Source organism: Trachurus japonicus, chromosome 3, assembly GCF_045865225.1.
Source record: "Trachurus japonicus isolate A0001 chromosome 3, Traja_1.0".
Taxonomy (NCBI): Eukaryota; Metazoa; Chordata; class Actinopteri; order Carangiformes; family Carangidae; genus Trachurus; species Trachurus japonicus.
Genome location: NC_140909.1, coordinates 10698916 through 10722138, shown reverse-complemented (window position 1 = coordinate 10722138; position 23223 = coordinate 10698916). Strand labels below are relative to the sequence as shown.

At 40.2% G+C, this 23223-nt stretch overlaps 3 protein-coding genes across 10 annotated transcripts in view; 1 reads left to right on the top strand and 2 right to left on the bottom strand.

The window, feature by feature from the left end:
* Positions 1-2877: 2877 nt before the first annotated feature.
* Positions 2878-13338, top strand: ampd3a (adenosine monophosphate deaminase 3a). Of its 2 annotated transcripts, none has more exons than XM_085760910.1 (15): positions 2878-2901; positions 7430-7652; positions 7804-7984; positions 8111-8276; positions 8363-8582; positions 8713-8842; positions 9502-9696; positions 9916-10047; positions 10149-10312; positions 10399-10525; positions 10848-11011; positions 11184-11304; positions 12275-12448; positions 12533-12643; positions 12753-13338. In XM_085760910.1, exons 2-15 carry the CDS (start codon positions 7432-7434, stop codon positions 12918-12920), a joined length of 2274 nt encoding a protein of 757 aa, XP_085617036.1. In that variant the 5' UTR covers positions 2878-2901; positions 7430-7431; the 3' UTR covers positions 12921-13338. The 2 variants fall into 2 exon arrangements, with proteins under 2 accessions (XP_085617036.1, XP_085617047.1); XM_085760921.1 differs by lacking the exon at positions 2878-2901 and adding an exon at positions 4507-4702.
* A 129-nt stretch (positions 13339-13467) lies between these two features.
* lyve1a (lymphatic vessel endothelial hyaluronic receptor 1a) lies at positions 13468-15899 on the bottom strand. Its single transcript, XM_085760934.1, has 6 exons — positions 15706-15899; positions 15365-15548; positions 15137-15276; positions 14410-14607; positions 14132-14204; positions 13468-13853 (listed from the first exon to the last, which is right to left on the bottom strand). Exons 1-6 carry the CDS (start codon positions 15791-15793, stop codon positions 13670-13672), a joined length of 867 nt encoding a protein of 288 aa, XP_085617060.1. The 5' UTR covers positions 15794-15899; the 3' UTR covers positions 13468-13669.
* Positions 15900-17689: 1790 nt separating this feature from the next.
* The window catches only part of irag1 (inositol 1,4,5-triphosphate receptor associated 1), a 30606-nt gene continuing 25072 nt past the window's right edge, over positions 17690-23223 (bottom strand). For all 7 annotated transcript variants that reach the window (XM_085761039.1, XM_085761055.1, XM_085761047.1 and 4 more), the window contains 8 exons: positions 22933-23064; positions 21477-21630; positions 21296-21345; positions 20634-20786; positions 20330-20391; positions 19506-19628; positions 19189-19317; positions 17690-18657 (listed from right to left, as the gene is read on the bottom strand). In XM_085761039.1, the coding sequence (XP_085617165.1) occupies positions 18495-18657; positions 19189-19317; positions 19506-19628; positions 20330-20391; positions 20634-20786; positions 21296-21345; positions 21477-21630; positions 22933-23064 (966 nt within the window). In that variant the 3' untranslated portion in view covers positions 17690-18494. The remainder of the gene's footprint in view (positions 18658-19188; positions 19318-19505; positions 19629-20329; positions 20392-20633; positions 20787-21295; positions 21346-21476; positions 21631-22932; positions 23065-23223) is intronic.

The window sequence follows — 23223 nt, the reverse complement described above, 5'->3', positions numbered from 1 at the left end:
TTTTGTTTATATGTGAATGGTGAATGTGTGCGTGCAAATGTTTGTGTGTATGTCTGTGTGTAAAAGTCCTATTTGTTTATTATTTAATCATGTGAAGCACTTGGACCATTTTATTATGAGAAGTGCTCTACAAATAAAGTTTGATTGATTGATTGAAATGTGTTTGTGCCACTGAGGAAGTGAAATTTTGCGTTTTGATAATTCAGAGAAACTGTGTCAGATCAGACAGCTGACTTCAAGTAAAGGTTTTTTTTAGCAGCAGTGGTATAGTCTTGTGATACTCAGGTATACTCAGTATACCCACTGAAAATGCATTAATATTTCAGTAGCCTATACCCACTACAACAAAACTATCTAACTATAGTCTAAGTCATACAAGTGTGAACAGTGAACCCACCCAAAAAGCAGTATACCTGCAACAACAAATTAGACTACACCGTTTAGCAGCAAAAGGGAACTATGACTATTCCTCGAATTATATTGTTGGTTCTGCTGTTCTCAGTAAGGCACATAGAAATGTGAAATTTTCTGAAAAAATGTAATGAATAATGAGTAATTTTAAGTTTCATTTCATTTTCATGAGTAAAATAAATCATGTGCATGATGAGAAAATCAGCTTCTTTTTATCCAGTTACTAAAACATCTTATGGCTGTCAGGAACGACATACCTTTGCTATCTCCTGTGAATATTAGGCAACATGTGCTCTACAAATGACTGAGACCTAAAACAAAGCAAATGTGCCATCTAGTGGCTGATTCAATTACTTGTATTGCTACGAATTTTGAATGGGAATTTAGTTTCTATACAAACCCTTATGGCACAAAATAAAAACATGTACAGAGTTTCTCATCACAATAAAAGCAACCTGAATATACAGAACAGATCTGGACCACTGAGTGTACCCTTACTACATGAAGATGTCATTCCTTCAGGTAAGCTAACTCATCATTTTAACTTATTGCCCCAAAATGCAATTGAGCAAGGCTGTCTGGAAAACCATCAAGAACTTTTATTTAGTAAGATCACTTCTTAATACTGCAGCACTGACACACTGTTTAGTCACTACAGCTCTTAAGAGGAGAGCAGAGGAGAGGAGAGGACCCACTGCTGTCAATCAAAACGATACACTCCCAGAGCAAAGAGTCAGTCCTCTAAGCTAACCTGAGCTTAGAGGATTAGCCTCATAGTCTTAAACACAGTCTAAATCGAGGACTATGGGCCCCCGGCTCCTTATGGCCACAGCAGTAAATCTGGGTCCTCTGTGAAGAGTGCACACGTGCTGCACTACAACTCATTCCGCTCTGAAAAGGTGTGAGTGAAGGCACTTTGATCTGGCTGTGGGAGCCTACATGTATAGCCAGAGACTGATGTTACAAGTGGTGCAGAGATAGGTTACACCCTGTTTACAACTGACGTTAACATGTTCCTCCAGATCAGTGTCCACATTGAGATCCGATAGAGATCTGATCACATATTTGCGTGGGTAAATTAAAAAGGAAAAAGAAAATAAATAGTATTAGCGTAGTTGTATGTGGATACAGGACACATTACTGTTTACACTTGTTCAATGTGGTCACAATTTGTCCCTGACCGCCTTCAGAGGTTGTTTGGCTCATCCTCAATGTGTCTTGGCTGCATTTACACCTGTACTTTCATGTGGTCAAGTACTATCTGATTACAGTCTGATCACTGAAAACGCATGTTAATGCCAGGTGTAAACGGGGTGTTAGAGTTTTAGTTTCTTTGCAACACAGACAACCGGACCGGTACACCAGAAGTTTACTCTTGCCATGATAAATATGAATGTGAAGTATGTCTGGACCAATCTACAGTGTTTAACTCAAGGACTTGTGATAACTTGTGATGTGCCCGGCCATGTCTCTCTAATGACAGCTAGTGTGTGTGTGTGTGTGTGTGTGTGTGTGTGTGTGTGTATATATACAGTATGTCTCTATGTCTTTGTATCTCTGTTTGTCTCTGTGTGTATTTATGGGGATGGGAGGGTTGGGTTTTCTTCTTTGTTGTTTTTAGCCCCCACTTTGGGTTGCTTTTATGCATGAAAAGTGCCGTATAATTAAAATTTAAATCCTATGGAAACTGTTATATCACACATAATTGATGGTTATGGTCTGCTCATGTAACAACAAAATGTTCTGCAAATAAACAATAACAATAAATAACTACATCCACAAGAGATAGCCTATACTTTGTCTGTGAGAAGAGAGAAAATGGGGAAAACATTGATATTTTGCATATTGACCTATCTGGAACACAATTCCCAATACTGAAAAAGTAGAGAAACAGTTAAAGCAACACAAAGCCTTATTTCATGACTGCTGATCAGCTGACGTCTTTGCACAAAGCTGCAGCAATGAAAGAGTTAAGGATGGAGTGATGTGCACTGCAGGGTGGAGAATGAGATATCATTTACTCCAGCCACAACAATAGCACTGCATGACTTAGGTGTTTCTCTGAGATTACTTGCACAGGTTATACACGCCTCCGAGACAGCAGAGCCTGACAAGGTGAGTGGATTTATTTGATGTACTGGTCTCATGGACCAGTGACGACGACAGAGATTATTGACAATAGCCGACAAACATCACTTTAAGTATCTTTCACTTCAAATCTCTGTTATTGATTAATAGTTATATTCTTTTCTATGTGAGAATTTTTAACTGGTAATAGCCAAACCTATTCATCGGTGCATTAAAAGACGACACATATAGACTTATTGGAAATGTGACAAGAATAGCTTTACGGGAGGCTGCTTTGAGTACATGGGTTGGTGCACTTCCTCTGCTGTTCTTTATTCTTCTCCAGGCCCTGGCCATTGAGAAAGATGAGAAGAGGCGACACGCCTCTCTTAAAGCAGCAGTCAAGTCCGTGCTTAGGAAAGAGTGAGCGTCTCTACTTTCCCTCTCTCATTCACTCACTATCTCTCTGTAATGTGGTAAATGGCTTTCTCTTGTGTTGTTGACCTGTCTCTTAGATAGGACACTGACAAAGAGCCAAGTTGGGAGCTCAGCCAATAACAGTAGGGAGGTGTCTTAGGAAAGCAAAAAAGACTAGATAAAGACAGCAAAGTACAGCAAGCTTGGCCTGAGTTAAAGCCATAAGTGGTCCAGTAATGGGTATAGGAAGCCTCCTGTGGGATTTACACAATGAATGGAAAATAATGAATGATGATCCTTATTCCCTTGAGTAACAGGGGGTGATATATGGTCAACTCCGAATTTCCACATTAAAGCAGACAAACACAAGGACACACACCCACATTAGCACAGTCAAGAGTGAGCACACCATTAGGATACACCCCATATTAGTGCAAACCCCTAATGCTTTCTACAGAGCTACTGTACACGATAATACTGTTTCTCAGTCATCAGAGTGGATGTTTCCTAAACCAGAGACTTTGATCAATAAAAGTAGGGCTGCTGTGATGCTGAATAAAATATTATACCCCCTGTGCCGAGTTAGAAATCTGAAGATCAGGGGGAAGTGATGCACGATAAAATTTGTCACAGATTTTGATCCAGACCATCCATCTTTACCTTTTCCTATGCGCTTTGCTTTTGTTTTGTATTTGCTTTGCCTTATGTTTTTGTCTCTATCATTTCTCTTTTGATTTTGTCCTTTTGTTTTTGTTTTACCTCTGTTTTGCTTACTGTCTGTATCACTGCTGCTTGCTGAGATGCTAAGCATCCCCCTTGAAAACAAGGTGATCCACCTCAAGGCTTTTCCGTCAATAAATAAAAAGTTGATAATAATCTTCTGCAACTTAGCAAAATCCAGGTCATGGTGGGAACTAGGAATGGGCTAAGAATGGCCATTGTTATACTGGTTAGCGACTTAGCGGTAGCAGGAACCATATAGAGTGAAGACTATTTTTACCTCAAAGGAGTCTTCTTGTTACTGACATAAAGGATCGGTCTGGTTATAAATAAACACATCATGTAGCTCTGCATCAATCAGACAACAAATGTGAGATAAGGTCAGTTGTCTTCGGTATCACATCAATCTCAGTTGCAATCTGAGAGTTAAAGATGCCTAATGTCTTCTGAGGGTAGTTATCTGTTCAAAGAATGACTTTGCCACAACCCAACTCCCAATGTACAGGGATTAAACAAAGACCTGACATTGGATATGGTGCAAATAATAACAAATATAACCATTATAAGTGGGGAAACATTATTTGTTCTCAGACTGCCTGCACAAGTCTGAGAAAATGATCGCAGGCCACCTGGTTGAGGTGACTCATTGCTTGCAAAATATTGCATAGTCTGCACACTGTGCGGTAAGTAGGTGCAAGAGTGAGCAACAGAGTGCTTGTGTGCTTGTATCTAAGTATGTGCGTGTCTGGGAGAGACAGGAAGAGATAGAGAGAGGAGAGGGGAGAGGGAAATCGAGCAGCAGGGCTCTGTCTCCTCTCTGAGTATAGGCCCTCTCTTTGTTGACAGCCAGTTTTGACATATTCTCAGGATTAGTAGCTCTGTCAACATGATGCCTGGCTCCTTAAAATAGAGATGGGCAGTCAGGGAAACAAAACTGTGGTTGTGTGCCACCACAGACTCATAGATTGACCCAGATAGATGCACAGAGAATCCATTAAGGTAGCCTACTTCTGAAACAGTGCGGTGGTTAACAGAGTAGGACTCAAGAGGACAGCACCCCCAGACATGGCTATGAGTGGCATTGAAGGTAAGCACAGAACTAATGAAGCATACTCCGTACTAACTCAAGTTACACGATAAGTTATTCTCTCCATCACTGCTCGACCACTACAATTCAAGGCACATATTCAAGAGAGAGGGGTCTGAGGTTGGGTCACTGAGAAGTAAAATAAGACAGCTTTATGGGCTACTGTCCAAAAAACAGATAGAATGAAAATAGTGAACCTGCCTTCCAAAATCTGTGTTACATTTTCGAGCCTCCACATTGATGTACCACTGGGTGGCTTTTAATCCAAAACGCAAAGATAGTTTACTGCAAAGACCAAGAAAGAAAATTTGGCCCATCAACCTTCAAAATAGTTGCCTATAAATTTTCTGTCCTCTCTAATCAATGGTGCTTTAGTTTGAAACAGAACCTTAACTAAAGCAATTAACTTTAATAAAAATAAAAATAAAGTAAATGTGTCAAATTTCGTCTTTTGACAAACAGTTCATTCATTCTCCACTTCAGTTGTCACGGCAACAGCCAAGGACCAATGAGAGCAAGGACTGACCAAGGGGGAAACAATGACGTTTTAACTTCTTTTTTTTGTTTTACAAAGACTTAAGACTTTTGCTAAATTCTTTCGCTAAATTTGCTAGTTATTTTTCTAAATACAGTCCTTCTTTGAAAACCCAAGATTTTATATAAACCTACTGAACTCACCTGAACTCACTCACCAACAACACCGGAAGTTCCTCGGCGCCAGGATGAGTAAACATGGTGAAAAGGACAAGCGAGGTCAGTAGCTAGCAAGAACAAAAAAATATATACGTTTATGGCATAATAGTAACATTGTGTATATTTTGCCCAACTGGCTAGTAAACTTATCTCGCCCGCAGCAGCGCCAAAAAAATCGTTTGTCCAAGTAAACTGTTGACTTTGAAAAACTTACCGATCTTTTGCAGCGGAGGGTTTGTTTGTGGTTCGGTCATGGCGTGGTGGGTGGTTAGGTCCATGTGTTCCTCCGCCAAAGCCTCTTTTCTCTCGCCTTTTAGATAGGGTCACCATCGGGGATGCCCAACAACAGGTTACCAAACTTTAGCTAAATTTGGTGAAAATTTGATGGCCTAGAGGTCAAGAAATTTTTTGTGTGCCTGTTTTCTCAAGGATGTATTTGGCAAATTAGTTCCCTACAAGATGCAGTGTGTGTAGCATAGTTCTCACTGTCATAGCTCACCCCATATTTTATTAGGGGTCCAAGCAGCAAATTCTGCTGAATCACTGTTGTTTTTGTCATCTTTTCGGTTTCTTTACTTTGTAAATTTTATTTTGATTCTATTGCTTTTCTTTTTTCACTGTGTTCATCTAACTACCTATCCTTAATATTCAGAATTAATAAAAGGAAAAAACAAAGCCACAATGTAGAAACCTGGACAGAAGCTTTTTAATCTGATGAATCAATGAATCTGCAACTGACAGTGTAAAAAGTAGGGGGGGGGGGGGGTGAATTATTTGTTTCACAGAAATTATTTCACAGTGTATGATGTGCAGACAGTTAATAATTCATAAAGCCATCATCTCCAGATCAATACAACTTTATGACCTGATCTCTTTCCACAGTGTGCCTGTGGTACCATTAAGCTCCACAGCAGCGCTGATGCGCACAGCTGTTGTCGGGATAGTGTTGTGTGTCCGGAATGATAAGCTTCCTGGAAGCACCCTGGCAGAGTGGAAAATTGGCTTACATGACACCACCTAGCATGGCCTTTCTCCGTTGTAGCTTCAGCACTCCAGTGAACTACACCCTGTGTCACCGAGGATATCAACAAGTCACTTTCAGTTCACTCAGGTTATCTCCTTGCTGAAGTAGACAGCTTTCTGTTTGACATGGCCGTGACAGCGTATGGGTCTGTGAGCCTGGTGAATGACTGTAAACAGATGCACTGTTTCCAAAATTATACTGTTGATAAGGGCTAAAACTGAATTAATAACATTAATTGTATTAAAGGGGATGACTGCCACTATAAAGTAGTTCAGGGAGACTTACATTCCTTCGGTGTCATGAACCTGAGGAATTTACTGTTGCTATCTGAGACAAGTTATTTTCAAAATGTCATTGTACCAGAACACAATTCAAAGTGGTTTCAACATAAGTATGGTGGTAATCCCATGAATAGTCTTTCCATGACAGCATCCCATTGGTGATGCTGACAATAATAAACCTTCAGAATACAAATAACTTGCTACATTCAGTAGACAACCCCTAAAAAAGATAGCAAAGGACAAAAAACTGGCAAAACAAATCCAGTAGAATACTGTAGATAAGGCAATTTATGAACAACAAAACTCAAAAACCAGCAAAGATAGACATTACATGGTTTCATCCACTGCATCCACTTTTAGATGAGACAGTGGGCTACATTCATATTTTGTGTGATCAAACTACTTTCATCACAACAATGTTTTTGGTCCTACCCTTCCTCTTCATTTCCAGTTGGATCTGAGAGTAGGATCATTAATGGGGGGTAAAAAAAAACATTGTGTGCTGATTTATTTGTCACTTTTCTTTGAGTTTAAGTTCACACACAGCTCTTTAGGTGGTGGTACTGTACAGCAGTTAGCTCTTGAATGTCTTGCACCCGCACCCTCACACAGAAAAAAAAATTGTTTATAAAACAAGACAAACCAGTCAGAGCAATGTGTCTGTCTCTGTGTCCCTTGATAACATCTTTGTCTGCAGCCATGTTTATCATAGCTTCTACTGCCTTGTAGACATGCCTCGCCAATTCCCGAAGGTAACTCTGAGCGAGGCAGAGGAGGAGACTCAGCTGCTAGCAGAGAAAGTGTATGCATCTGCGCTAAAGGAGGAAGACAACAAGGATGCCTTGTCAATGTTTACGGTGCCGGAGGATTGTCCAATCGGCCTCCAGCAAGCGATGGAACATGAACTGCTTAAGGAGCTGGCAGAGCAACAGTCAGAGGAGACTGCCAAGAGGTAGGTCCTGCGATCGATCGGTCAGGCACTAAATCACAAAATAATCTGACTATCATCGGTCAGATCAATGTCACGAATAATCCTACATATAATAAGAAAACCTTTGCGAAGGTTATTTCCGTTTATGATATTTATGTCACTAATTTGGCAGGAAGAAAAGCTTGAAGATGATTCGTTCCCAGTCGATGTCCCTGCAGATCCCAGTGAGCGCAGATTGGACACGATCAGGGGCTGTTACACCGTTCATGTCCCCAAGCTCCACTTGCTCATCAGTACCAGAAAACTGCCCTGATTACCAGAGGGTCACAATTAGTGGTGATTACTGTGCTGGAGTAAGTGCCATAAACAGGAACCTTAACCGGTGTTTATCATTATGCTTTTCCATCTTAACATGTTGCATAGATTAGACAAAACAACACTTTACCAATGAATTTGCGTTATGTGCATTCCCCATTCAGATCACAGTGGAGGACTACGAACAGGCAGCTAAAAGTCTGTTTAAGGCCCTGCTTATTCGTGAGAAGTACTCAAAGCTAGCCTATCACAGATTCTGCAGAACCACAACCCAGTTCCTTCGCCGAGCTGAGACCATGAGATGGAGCGAGGAAGACGAGGTTCTGCCAGGTTTGAAGCGTTTGAAGCTACACTCACTGATGTTTCCATCTGGTTTATATGCCAGTGACAGAGCAATGTTTTGTTTTGGCCCTCAGATATGTGCCCATGTCCGTCGGATAGGGAGGATCCTTACAGCATGGAGAACATTCCTGAGAACCTGAACTATGTGCTGAAAATGAGGGATGGAATAGTGAATGTATACGACAGCGCAGAGGCCCTGGGAGAAAACAGTCCCCATGACCTTCCCTACCCAGACTTGGAGACTTTTGCCATAGACCTAAATCACGTGTTGGCAATGATTGCAGACGGACCCACGTAAGTTGCCAAAACAAAAAGAATCTGCAGCTATGCTGGTTACAAAACTGTCTGTTTCTACTTATGTACACACTTCACCACAGAGTCAGATTTGTGTAGTATGTAATCTTGAGGCTGCACTGATTTGCAGGAAGACCTACTGTCACAGGCGACTAAACTTCTTGATGTCAAAGTTCTACCTCCATGAGATGCTGAATGAAATGGCTGAGCTAAAAGAACTGAAAGGTGTGCCCCACAGGGATTTCTACAATGTTAGGAAGGTCAGTAGTCTCTCATACACTCTAAAGTGTGTGAAATTGAATATAGTACCTTAAAGGGATAGTTCAACATTTTGGCAAATTGGCCCATTGCCATAATCCCTATAGTTTTAGGAGTAGTAGGTTCGTTACCTTTAATTGTCGGTGCAAGCTATTTTTAGATCGGCGGAGCAGAGCCGCGAGCTGCTCAGAGCTACGCTACGGAGGCTCATGGGGTTTCTTGGTTTCCCTCTTCAAACTCATCAAATACACAATCCAACAACTCCAAAACGCTCTGGTGGGCAAGCAGTCTCTGCATTTGCCTCGAAAACAACTCTGTCTCGTAACGTTCTGTTATTATCTCATAGCGTGGTGAATGTGCAGGTCACAACTTTTTGGAGTTGTTGGATTGTGTATTTGATGAGTTTGATGAGGGAAACCATAAAACCATGCATTGCGGCTCTGCTCCGCCGTACTAAAAATAGCTTCCACCTACTCCTAAAACTATAGGGATTATGGCAATGTGTCAATTTGCCAAAATGTCGAACTATCCCTTTAAGTATTGCATCAAAGAAAATATTTGAACATGTGGTGTAGATTTTTTCAAAGAGAAAAAAGTCATCTGTGCATTTAAAAACATCCAATGTGTCCTCTAGACTTACCATAATGTGCCTTTCTCCCAGGTGGACACACATATTCATGCGGCTGCCTGCATGTCTCAGAAACACCTGCTCACTTTCATCCAGAAAACATACAAGACTGATGCAGACCGAGTGGTTCTGGAAAAGGCCGGACAAAAGATGACTCTAAAGCAGGTTTTCCACAGCCTCAATAAGGACCCCTATGACCTTACTGTGGACTCTCTGGATGTACATGCTGTAAGAACAGAAACATATGTCACTGTGTCAGATAGGACCATGTTCTCATAAAAATGTCATATTTGATTGTTGATTTTTTTTGCCAGAATGTGGCTATAAACCATTTACTGTGTCACTGTAAAGGCAGAAATGCATAGACATTTCTAAAATCATGAAAATACCCGTATCAGCACTCTGTCATGTAAAACCGTTTTGTAATTTAATGCAATTTATTCACAGGGGAGACAAACTTTCCACCGGTTTGACAAGTTCAATTCAAAATACAACCCAGTGGGGGCCAGTGAACTTCGAGAAATCTTCCTGAAAACAGACAACCTCATTAATGGAGACTATTTTGCTCGTATCGTAAAGGTATCATATCACATAATCCTGTCCATTATTACATAATCCCCTTTTTGAAGTCAGGACAGATGGAATAATAGTTATGCACACTCTCCTCTCCCCTTTAATAGGAAGTGGCCCATGACCTGGAGGAGAGTAAGTATCAGCATGCAGAGCCACGACTTTCCATCTACGGACGCTCCACAGAGGAGTGGGACAGACTGTCTAAGTGGTTTATTGATCACAAAGTGCACTCTCCAAACATGAGGTGGATCATCCAAGTGCCGAGGATATAGTGAGTTGCATTCATTGCTGTTTTCTTGAAATCCGAAATCTGAAAATTCCTTTGTTATAGTAGAAGACATGTTTTTTGTTTTTCAGTGACATTTTCAAGGCAAAGAAGATTGTGCCTAATTTCTCCAAGATGCTGGAGAACATATTCCTTCCTCTGTTTGAGGCCACTGTGAACCCACAGAAGCACAAAGAGCTTCATGTTTTCCTCAAATATGTAAGATGTTGTACTTTTTTAGCCTCCATCTTGACATAAACCATCAGATAGTTGGAGTAGAGTTTTATCATGTCTTTGAAGTGGTGTTCATTCCTTAAATCTCTCATGTATGCCTGATTATTACCCATTCAGTGTTATGAATTTGTGGAAGGTAACGCTTGACATTAACTTATATAGTATACATATAAAGTATAGATTTATTTGGCTGTTTTGATATTTGTTTGGGTTTAGAAATTAAGTAATTATTGGGGAACAATGACATAAAAACTTCTTCTAGACCTCATAAACCATCCTGTAAATGACTGCTTCTCTGTGTGTGCAGGTGTCGGGCTTTGACAGCGTAGACGACGAGTCCAAACACAGTGATCACATGTTCTCCTTCAGGAGCCCAAAGCCAGAACAGTGGACGGCAGATATCAACCCTCCGTACAGCTACTACATCTTCCACATGTATGCAAACATCATGGTCCTCAACAACCTCCGAAAGTAAGAGCTAACACCTTCTCTCTCCTTTATATCCAGACTGTTGTTGACCTTATAGAGCTGTGCAACTGCAACCCTATTTTTAAATCAATACAAGGACGAATCACGCACTCTTCGATTTGCTCATATTTTGATTGATGTGTTTTTGTATAATATCTTTGTGTGTCCTCTGTAGAGAGCGTGGACTGAGCACCTTCCAGTTCCGTCCTCACTGCGGAGAGGCTGGATCAATCACTCATTTGGTCTCTGCCTTCCTCACGGCTGACAACATCTCACATGGACTCAACTTGAAGAAGGTACTGTAGATTTATTTATAGTATTACAGTATTAAAAGTTTGAAATTCAAATGCCGTCTCCAGAATCTCAAAAGTATCAAAGAGCAATCACTCCCAAGCCAGGGAGAAAACAGCTTTCACCCTTGGACACAGGCCTAGGAACTCCCAGATGCCAGGAAGATTGTCTTACTAAAAGACGATACAAAGAGATAGAGTTGCTTTTACATCACACTTATGGCACCAAGGCATATTCTTTTCCACTGAAGGAGGACAAATCCAACCTCAACTTCCTCTTAGTAGGAGGACTTATTGTCCTCTGTGCTTTTAAATAAGATTTCACTGAGAAGTTCCGCTAATAACTTTTATATGAATTTCTGTATTCGGTAATTGGTTAGTTACCGTCTTTAACTTGATTTAATAATTTTAATGAACTAGCATGTCATTTACAGCAATTATGTTGGGTGCTTTTTTCTTTTTTTATTGGTCTGATTTGTTTTGATTGTTCTATACTTAAGAGCAAAAGGCAACATAATCAACACTCACATGAACTCTTCTCCCTTCAGAGTGTTTTGAAGTCGTTGATGGATTGAGTTTTATAGCCTGTGTATCTCAGATGTCCTGCAGACTTCTCACTCGTTCCATTGTGGTTCATCACACAACAGCTGACAATGAGATTATTGTAACTGTACGGGACGTTTTGAATTTCCAGTGGATGAATAATATGTTCCAACAACAGAGGCCGGAAAGCGAAACATTAACCAAACAAAAATTTATGACGGTGATTCACTGACAATGTTCCGCACAAAACCAAACTGCACAGATAACCAGTACAGTAATTATTTATCTAGGATGTTTGTGGGATTCATGTTGCTTTTTTATTTCATTTGTGTAACCTATTCACCACAATTACAATGATCCAACAGTATCTCTCAGTATAGGTTTTTGTCTGACTGTCAGAGTATTTAGTCTTTTGAACTTCCTGTTCTCTCAGAGCCCCGTGTTGCAGTACCTGTACTATCTGGCCCAGGTGCCAATTGCAATGTCTCCACTCAGCAACAACAGTCTGTTCCTGGAATACTCCAAAAATCCTCTCAGAGAGTTCCTGCACAAAGGCCTGTGTGTGTCCCTGTCCACAGACGATCCCATGCAGTTCCACTACACAAAGGTAAACAGAAACATTTTGTCATAGCCTACTAAAGTTCTGCAATGTGCATAATTCTTATCACCTGTTTTCATGCCCTGATTCTAGGAACCACTGATGGAGGAGTACGCCATCGCTGCTCAGTTGTGGAAGCTCAGCACCTGCGATGTGTGTGAAATAGCCAAAAACAGTGTGCTGCAAAGTGGACTGTCTCACCAGGTACAGTTACACTTTCATTCCACAGACAGACAGAGCCACAACTCGATTACCGTAAAACAATATTGATCCCATTTGTCTCCCGACAATTAAATTTATTGTTTATGTGCAGGAAAAGAAGCACTTCTTAGGAGCGAACTATCTGAAAGATGGACCCGAAGGGAACGATATCCGCCGGACCAATGTCGCCCAGATCCGATTGGCCTACAGACACGAGACACTGTGCAATGAACTTAGCTTCATAGTGGATGCTGTGAAGTCTGATCTTGTGAATGAGTAAGACTCAATAAGAATCTAAGCATGCTGAGCTCGCAGTTATCACCATTTACCTTGATTATATTGATTGGAAAAAAAGAGAAATTAGAAGAGAAAATGAGCCGGTTACATGCTGATAAAGTGAAAATTCATGTCTTAGATGACTGATGGCGCTGGAGGGCCGGATGTGTGAAGGAGATTCACACGTTTCTCATCACACAATCACACCATGTATAAATATTTGTACCTTACACTCCATGTTATGATGGGGGTATGTCAGAGAAACTGTTGGGAACTATTTTGAAGTTTTTCAGGTACTGTATACACTGCACATCAGAGGAACACTTGAGAGTTTGAGATAACAGATGGATGATGTCTGGGACATTCCCTCTGTCTCCACTTTGAGTAGCTTTATTTTAGCTCGTTCCAGAGATTTTTTTTTTTTTTTTGAGAAAGAGATATTGATGTAGATTGAAGAAAAGTATCTTTTACATGTTGACTGCAGCAAACAGTGTGTTAAAATAATTAAAAACTTCCATCTTCAAAAAAATTGCATTGCAAACATTGCCATCTAGTGGCTAAATTGCACAATTTAATAACATCACATAAAAAAATAATAAACGTACAATAAACATGTAGAAAAAAATGCACTTTACAGTCATTCAGTTACATTACATTCACACTGGCAAAGAATCAGATCTTTGTCCTCAAAAGAATATTACTCAGTAGTTGTCCACAGTGTGTTTCATCATCAGTACATAATCAGAAAAATGTTTAACTCGCATTGTCGTCCACCTCTATACTCTCATCCTCCACCTCTATACTCTCATCCTCCATACACTCATCCTCCTGAACATCTGCCTCGGCTTCCTCTACAGTCTTCACACACGTCCAGTCTTCTGTAGAGATGGACTCCTGCTGCTTCTCCATGTCAGAACCATGAGAGGAGCTTCTTCTCCTTTACACAGAGAAAACAAACAAACAAAAATCACACAATGTACTAATGGATAGAATATAAAACAAAAATGAGAAACACAATAAAATACAGTACTTTGAGCTCCTGAAACCTAAGTCTTATCACTTCATTACCATTCAGCTGTTATCCCACATAGGTTCTTTAAGTATTTTGTGTATATCCTTTTTCAGATATTGGCTTGATAAAGTATAATTTAACCAACAGACAGTTTTTTTTAGACTTCAGTATCATATAGTATTTTCCCATGAAGACCTACTCACAATTTTAGATATGCAAGGATGATAACTGCAATCAGGAGAAGGGCACAAGTTGAGGCGATGAGCACAGTCTTTGCTGGAACAATAAAACGTGAGAGGAAAAAGTCATTAGTCATGGGAAACAAAAACAACATCTATACACGCATGTCATTACTTGTATTTCACAGTTGTCACTTGGACTTTTTTACGTATTGTGCTGCATTTTCCGTTCAGTATGCAAATGAATGAAAGTGAAAGGTTCCTGCACAGTATTAATTCTGTTGTGAACAAGATTCCCGTACCTCCAGCTGAGCCTTGAGCGCTGCCAACGTAGCGGGCTGGTTCTGCCTCATTGTCCATGGAACTGGGAGCTGAGGGGGAAGGAGGAGGAGGGGAGGAGGAAGACGGGGAGTGTGTTGTCTGGGTGGAGTCTGTTTCTGAGTGATCCCTGCTGCTCAAAGGGCTGGCACTTGTTGTATCCTTCAATTGTGTTTCTGCATCTGTACATGTACAAGAAGGGCCATGACAGATTAGATACGAGTTCTACAAAGTGCATGTCATATAATAAAAAACACTGTATGTTTGTACTTTTTTTTTTTTTTTACATAAGTTCTAACTTTACTGTTAAAATTCCACCTACCTACTTGTGCGGACTGATTTTTATGAAAATACATTTCTGAATGGTGATGGGTGTATATATACATAATGTTTATGAAAATATTTTAAAAACCCTATTGATAAGATATCACACAAATGTGGAGATTTTGTCCTTGCCCAAAGCAAAGAAAATTTTTATTTTCCAATATTTTTTGGAACAAAATAGTTTTACCTAAAACATTATGTAGTCTAAAAATGGCAATGTATCAGCCAATCTCAAAAATGATAATTCACAAAAGTCTGACTAGATACCTTCTGAGGATTATCAGCTTTTAATGCCTAAATATCAAGAAACATGTATGTTTTGCCACATAGTGAGGGGCACCAGAGAAAATGGCTTGTATATATATTACATATATAAAAAAAACATACCTGATTCATTGAAGCAAAACACATCAAACTTGCGTGTCACTGAGGCTCGCCACGGCACCAAGCCTATCCGGCTTTGGCCACAATTAGAAAGTGCCTTGATGCGGGGAATGACTGCAAAATGTTCATCAATCCATCCAAACCTTAACAAAACCAAACCAAACCAAATATAAGAAGAAAAAAAAGTGAGATCATCCGGCATCTTTTCACTACTCTGATCTAGGTGCTTACCTGCATGTTTCAAAACCTCTCCTGTTTGCCTCCTGCACTTGTGCTTTTGAGGCCATGTTCACGCCAAGGGACAAGCAGAGCCTCCGAGCTTCAGATGCATTGAAGGCATACTGTGACTCGTTACGGTTATTTAAGGAGCTGACCTGAAATACCCCAGCAACACTCTGGTTCACTCCAGGAAAAACTGGACACAAGAAAAGACATACAACACTTTCAGATTCAGGTTAACTGTATTTGCAGAAATAGCAATACGATGAAATGTAAATTTTTAATGTTGAGCTGAGAAGTTACACATATACAGATGGAAATGTACAAATGTTAAATCATTTGGAATGACTTACCTCTGATGTTGGCTGTGTCAATATTTTGACCAGAGATGACTGAAGTAATTAACAGCAGTGATGAGACGCAAAACCAGATGATGTTCATGACTGCTCAGAGGAGAGACGGATGACTGCCGGGGATGACAAGTGCTGCACAACTTCTGTGTCTGTGAGCCAAATGACAGGGTTAAATAGGGGTGATTCTGTTCACTCTTTGCCAGAAAGTAGAGGAAAAGGAAGAGGGAAGTACTGTGCACAGGTCAGATTAAGAGCCATCATATGTCCCAAGAGCAGGGCCCTGGAGGAAATTCAATTGGTAAAGTTGCATTCTTACTGAGTTTTGAGAACTGAACTTTAAATAAGTAGTATGAGTACCTGTAGCCTTAACATTGTATTGTTAGGCGCTGATATATAAAATGATTAAGAATTAATTATCCATTTAAATGTTGGTTGTACTTTTTTATCCCAGGAATAATTCTATAATGATTGAAAGAGATGTTTCACTTGATGTAACAAGTGGATGTCATGACACAATAAACCCCCTCCCTCTCACTCATTAAAATCAGGTTCAAAGCTGAATATTGTTGTTTAACGTGATTAAAGCCTTTGCTCATATCAGACAGTGTGACAAGTGATGTGCACTGTTACTGACATCTGACTGTGGGCGCCCTGTCCAAATGATTTCCTCCCTTGAGGCATTACTCAGCCGTGAACACACGTATGATCTCCGCTGTCCTCTGATGAGCTTTTTGGCACATGAGGACTTCCCACTTCCACAAAAACATCTATACACAAATCCTAGCAGCAGGAAATGACGCAAAGTGTGCTGACGAACATGCAGTCATGGGGTTTTTCTTTTCTTTTCATTTCTTTTTACATTTTCTTATCAGATGTCAGGTGTGAATGAAGTGTTGGGGCATAAAAAATGATGACGTGGAGATGTGGAAAAGGACAAGTACTACATTTCGCTAAAGGGTGGGGTTTGTGTGTCTATGGGGCCATATTAAAATTGTATTACGTTAAATTACATAATACTAAATGGTCTAAAGACAAGTTTTGTTTATATATATAATGTACATATACAGTAGCCTATATATATTTTTACTATAGTTTCTTATTTAATTTGTTTTAATATCTAGTTGCATTGCATTTTGTACCCGTATCTCTCAACAATCTCTTTTTTTGTTCTTTGCACAGATACATCATAACATTAGTCAAATTCCTTGTAAATGTAATAAGCACTTGGACATTAAAAGCTGATTTGATTATGATTAAGCCAGTCCAGTGAGAATACGATGGAAGAACTGGTTTTTGTCACAGCAGACATTTTGATTCATTATTGGGGGGTGAATAAAACCCCTGGTGTTACTAATAACACTAACAATGGCCCTGTTTGGTTGGAGCGTCCTGTTCAATCATGACAGTGAACCAGTGTAAACAACACCAGGACCCTGGATCTGGAGCAGCTGAATGGATTTCAGCCATCGTTATTTCTTATTATTTATACCTGTGTTTTTTCAACTGTGACAAGTCAAAATTAATTCAATGAAAAAGCCCAACTGGTTACTTTATATCAATGCAAATTGTTCCAAATAGCTGTCTTATTAGCTTGTAGCTTGACATTTGCTGAAGGACAGAAAACATTGAGAGTTTTGGCTGACAAACTCATGTTGACAACAAGCTCCAACCTTTCATTTCTACCATTTGGTTTTTGTTTTAAACATGACAAATCTGTTCTTTTTTTTTTTTTTTCAAGCTTTAGAGATATGGCTAGGCGGATTTTATTATTGGACAGAGCCAAGCTAGGTAGTTTCCATAATAAGACTATTTTCAGTCTATATGCTAAGCTATGCTAACTGGTGCTAAATGAGGTAGCCGTGGTATAGTTTCTTTTATCTAATTGTGAGCAACAAAAGCTAAGGATGTCTGTAATCTATGTTAGAAAGGAGGTTACAACTCTAATCAGCAACTTGGGTTTATCACTACAGAAATGACAACTGAATACTTTGAGGCACCTTTATTTAAAAAGGTGACGTGGCAGAGAATAAAATCCACAAAGATCAAACAACACAGGCAGGCACACGTGCAGAGAAGATAAAAATAAGTCTCATGCCATCTAAACAGTGCTCTCATACAAGTGGAAAATCTCTCAGTGCTCTGAAGACACAATCCAAAATGGCACAAACAAAGACCATCAGCTGCAAAATATTGCACTTAAGGAACTACTTTGGAATGTGCTTATACTCTAAAGTCTTTAAATACACATGATAGAACTTAAAAAAACAAATAACAATCTTAAAATCCTATTGCCTTAAATAATAAAGAATTTCTCAGGGTCTTCATTATCTATTGGACCTGAGAGATTATACTTAAATTTTAGAGTGTGGATAAATACACACTCAGATTCTTCTGCTGTGGCATTTAATGGAAAGTGCCCGATTCATTGTCCAAAGTACCAGAACCAGAAAATATCATTATGTATGCATCTAATTTAAATATATTATGTAATTCGTCACATTATATAATTGGTCCCTAAACAGAAATAGTTTTTTCTTGTTCCAAACATAATGATAACTTAACCATGACAAAGGCAACATTATCCATAAAGCCTCCCAGAACGTCTCCGACCCTCCAGAGTCAGGGTCACGGATTCAAGTGAGTCCAAGTGTGATGATATGGAAAATGGACACAGAGACAAAAGTGTGATTGCGGTCTCTGTTTTTTTCTGTAGTGGGGTTCTTTGGTTGCGCTGCTACACTCAGTCCAAAGATGTTCATCTTGTCTGGCACAAAGTCCTCCTCTCTCCTTTACGTGTCCTCACGTCTGTTGTAGTAGTCACTGAAGAAGGTAAAAATACTGATAACCACACACATCATCACACACAGTGTCAGAGCGATCCACATGAGCTGCCTGCTGAAGGAAATCTTCGGACAAAAGCGACCAAAAAGAGCCAGGAACTCCTCCATCCTCCTGTGAAGACAAGAACCCCATGCAGTAAACAGTATTTGATTGTTTAGTGAATATTTCATTTATTCAAATATTAAAGTACAGCATTGAAAATCCAAATCCAGGCATTACTGTATCTACAATGAAATGGCTAGTTTTCACTGGATGTATGAACCATTTCAGCAATACTTGCACATAACCTGAATACTGCTAATTTATCATGTCAAATAAAACATAATATATACAGATTTCTTTTGTTTGGACACTAGTTTGACTAGTTTCACTCTCTGATGCCAGCAGCCAGTTAGCTTTGCCAAGCACATTGACTGTTGCAGCTTCATAGGAAGGTGATGAGTCAGACTACCTCCTGGCCTGGCACAGTAACTTCCTGACGCCTTGTTGTCATAGTGAAACCACAGTTTGTCATTAACACTTCAGTTTTTCTCTCATAAATAAATATAATGTTCATTAATGAGCTTTAGAGCTACCGGTAGGTGGATTTTATTACGTTTGGTTACGGTAAATGTATCACAGGTTGAGACAAATTCAGATTACCTGCCCGTCTGCAGCTTCCTTCCACTCTCCTCATCCTTATTTTTTGATTCCAGCAGTTTCTCAGCAGCGTTTTCCTCTTCAAGCTTCTCTTCCTGGAGTACTTTCATTTGCTTCTGCCCCTCTTGGTAGCTGCATTTGAAATGAAAAATGTACAGTATATCAATGGATGTTCTCTAATTTGTGACTGCGGTTGTATTTTGTGTTTACTATAAATGTCTAAACGCAGATTTATGTGGGATTAAGTTGTGCCATAACTGGAGGGAGTGGGTGATAAACAACAACAATGTCATCATTGTTTGTGTGTGATGCGGCCTCACCCTTTGCTGTACGCCTCCTCCTCGATCTTTGCCTTGAGCTCGGCCCTGATCTCGGCTCTCATCTCCTCTACGTTGACCGAAGGCTTGGCTGGCTCACTTTCCTGCTCCAACACACTCTTTCCACTGTATTGTTTCAGATAGGAAAGAACAGTCAGCCTTGGACAGCATCACATCAGGCATTATAAAACTGAAAGGGGTGTTCATTTAGCTTCCATCACAACACCGTGGCCTTGTCTTATAATGGACAAACTGTAGCGTCGGCTGAGTGGTTGTGTACATTACAGACATCATCACAGCCACGCCGAGTGCAAACAGAAAAAAAAACATGGAGCTGGCACTCTACACATTTGTTATTGCTATTCTGGTCTCCTCACAGAACATGGAGCTCAGACACTTGAGAGCTTTGCTCAGTCTCACTTTATAACCAGGATATGATTGGAGCCCAGTGCCTGGACTGTGTCAAACTCTTGCACAAATGTTTAGATTACAACCCAGGACAGCATATCCATCAACTGCAGCAGGGTTTGATTATTTTTTATGCTTTCAGGGTTATTTTCACCTCACTGGGACTTTCTCCTGAACTGTAAAACACATCCTGAAGGTCACACAAACAAGCCAAAGGTCCCAGTGCAGATGAAAATGCTTTTGATAAGAATGATTAGAAGTTCTGGGCTTTTCTTGGCCCATTGTTTCAAGGACTGTGGACTGACCTTGGGAATCAAGCAATGGTATGTGTGCATACTGTATAGTGCGTGCAGTATTTATGTGTGTGTGTGTGTGTGTGTGTGTGTTTAAGTAAAACACCACTCGAACACATAACATACCATTCTGCTGCTGGTTGTGCTGTCTCTGAGGAAGTGCTGGCTTTCACATCATTTGCTTCACACTAAAGAGGAGAGTGTTGAAGAATATAAATATTCTTTCAATAATACACAATAAACAGACACGACGGAAGTGTTAATATCTTTACCTAAGCAAGAGTACAAATATATCACTTACTACAAGTTAAAGTCATGCACTTTCAATCTTAATATGTAAGCATTATCATGCTGAGAGTGTGGGTGTCACTTCATTAAAACACTTGATTTGTCATTTCCCATCATTTCCGGACAGGACAGGAAGACCTACCAGGACAGGAAGTGCAGTACCAGTGGAGGGTCCCGCGTTGGGGCTTGGGGCCGCGCTGGGGCCCGGACCAGCCGTGGCTGGAGTCTGACCTGGGATGTTGAGGAGGTTAAACTTAGGCACCACTGCAACGCTCACTCTGCGTCTGGGCAGAGCCTGCAGAAAGGACGACAGGACAGGCAGAAAGTGAGGACATTAGGGATGGTGACATTTTGGAAATCTACAACTACAAAAGGTGGAGACATAAAATAACATAAAGCCTCAGTCAGGACTGGAGAGCAAATTACTGCATGGATGGTTGGATGGATGTGGTGTGATGACATTCAGAGGATGTATCCTAACAATGTTGATGACCCTTTCATTCTTCTAGTGCCACCAGTTTGGGTTCATCAGGTTCACATTTGCGAATTATTTGCGAATCAGAATTAAGAGTAATAACTTCAGCGAATCTTTTCACCTCCTACTCGTTTAAATGGCAGACTTCAGTGAAAAAAATGCCAGAACATAAAAACAGGAAAAAGTAGCAGATCCATATTTTGGAGGAGCTGGAAACAGAAAGTGGCAAACTGCAACCAGAATTGTTGTTGATTAATTTCTCTTTGATTAAATGATCAATTAAATGATGAATTACCTCACCACTAGAAACATTTTGTAGAAAAAATTACCTTTCCAAGTGTAAGCGACATTGATCTTGATGGCCGTGGGACTCCATCATCTTGAAAAAGACAGACAAAGAAACAGAGAGTGCAGCATTATGTAAGTGTCAGTTTTGGAAAGTTCCCTGGTGGAGGAAAAAAAATGTAATGCCAGGTTTTTCTCTGAGTGTTTTCAGTAGTGTCGTCTTACCTCCAGTGTCTACGGACCCTCCGTAACAGCGATTTGAGTTCTGGTTGGCAAGTTTCTTAAACTCCATCAGCTCAGCGTGGTCCTTCTCATACGTCCTCTTAAGATTTTCCACATACTGCATCATCACCTCAGTGGCCTTGTTCATTCGTTTCTCCTGTTGCACAGTGAAGACATTTGGAAAATCAAAACATACATTTAAATGGAGAACAGACCCAGGAACTTTTGTCAGGGTTGAGTTATTATCCTATGACTGTTTGACATCCACATCTGACTTCTCAATGAGAAATAGGCAGCAGAGGAGATCCAAAACAAGTTGACAGACACAAAACCTCTTGCAACTTGATGAATGTTCATTTGGATCTTAGATATTATTTATGGCTTGATCCACTCTGCTTTCTGTTAAAGACATCCAGCCCTTCAGCTCATTCGATGTTCAACTCTCTGGTGTTTAAGGCTGGACAGGTGCTGTAATGTACATCAGAGGGTTTTGCTGAAAACATCTGGAAACACGCTTGGCATTGGCCAGAGTTAATGAGACTGAGACATACGATAAAACGTGCTGTAAAACCAGAACAATGAGCTATGAGATACATTACAGGTGCTATAGAACCTCAACTTTCAACCTCCCTGTCACACACAGATTGTTGTTTGATCATCACAATGTTTTGGATCTCCAGTCTTTATCGAACCACTGCCTCAAGATATTTGTCCATTACACCTTCAATTTATAAAATGTTTATACCAACAAATACGATCCATTTGTTTGGGTTAGTCCACAAATAGGAAACTGAGAATATTATATACTACAAAACTCTGTGACGGGGTCAACACATGCACAGCCTTCACATCAAATCTAAATACATACATTGCATGCATAGATCTCATATCATGGGAGTAATGCTTGGTGGAAAAGGCAATATGTTATCATTAAAGTAACAAAGCCTTGTACTTGAAACAACATGTGATATGGTGCCAAATTGTGTAAAGCCGCGGATAATAAGAGTCAAAAATGTGAGAACATATGAATGTCATTAAACAAGGCTGTTGAGAAAAGCAGGAACTGACTCAACAGATTTTTATTGATGCAACATAAAATGCCATGTTATGGGCCCCTATAATATCTGTGGATTTATTATAAAGTTGTTATTAATGGCCGGGCGGCTGTACAAAGAAATGACAGAAAAAGGCAGTGATTCATCTCAGTGGTTTTTCTTTATAAATATCTAAAGACCTTTGTACTGCAAAAACAGTAAATTTGCTCTTTTTAGTGGTGTTTGCTTTGGCCGCCACGAGGTCGGCCATGACATCAGATAAAAGTCTTCAGTATCATTTTTCAAATGCAGCCAAAAAGGCGCTCCAGTGATCCCAGGACAGAAGCTGCACAAAATGAATAAACTGTCCTGCACTGTCTTCTTGCTTTACATTATCACGTGTGTTATGTGTTATATAACTGCACCTGTCGAACTGCTCCAACTATCTCTGCTCGGCTGGAGAGCCGCGTTGCGAGGCGGTGCAGCACAGCCACCGTCTCTATGAGGCGCTGGTAGGATTCGCGCTGCTCCAGGTTCTGCCACTGTGGTGCCGTCATCTGCAAGAAACAGACGAACAAAACAACATCACGTCACAACTCCTTCAGGACAACAAAGCGTACATCTCACTGTCCCTTTTGTACCGCGGATTGGACTCTTTCTCAGACTGGATAAATATTTACTGTGGGACACTTCCAGGAAACATTAAGCAGATGAAG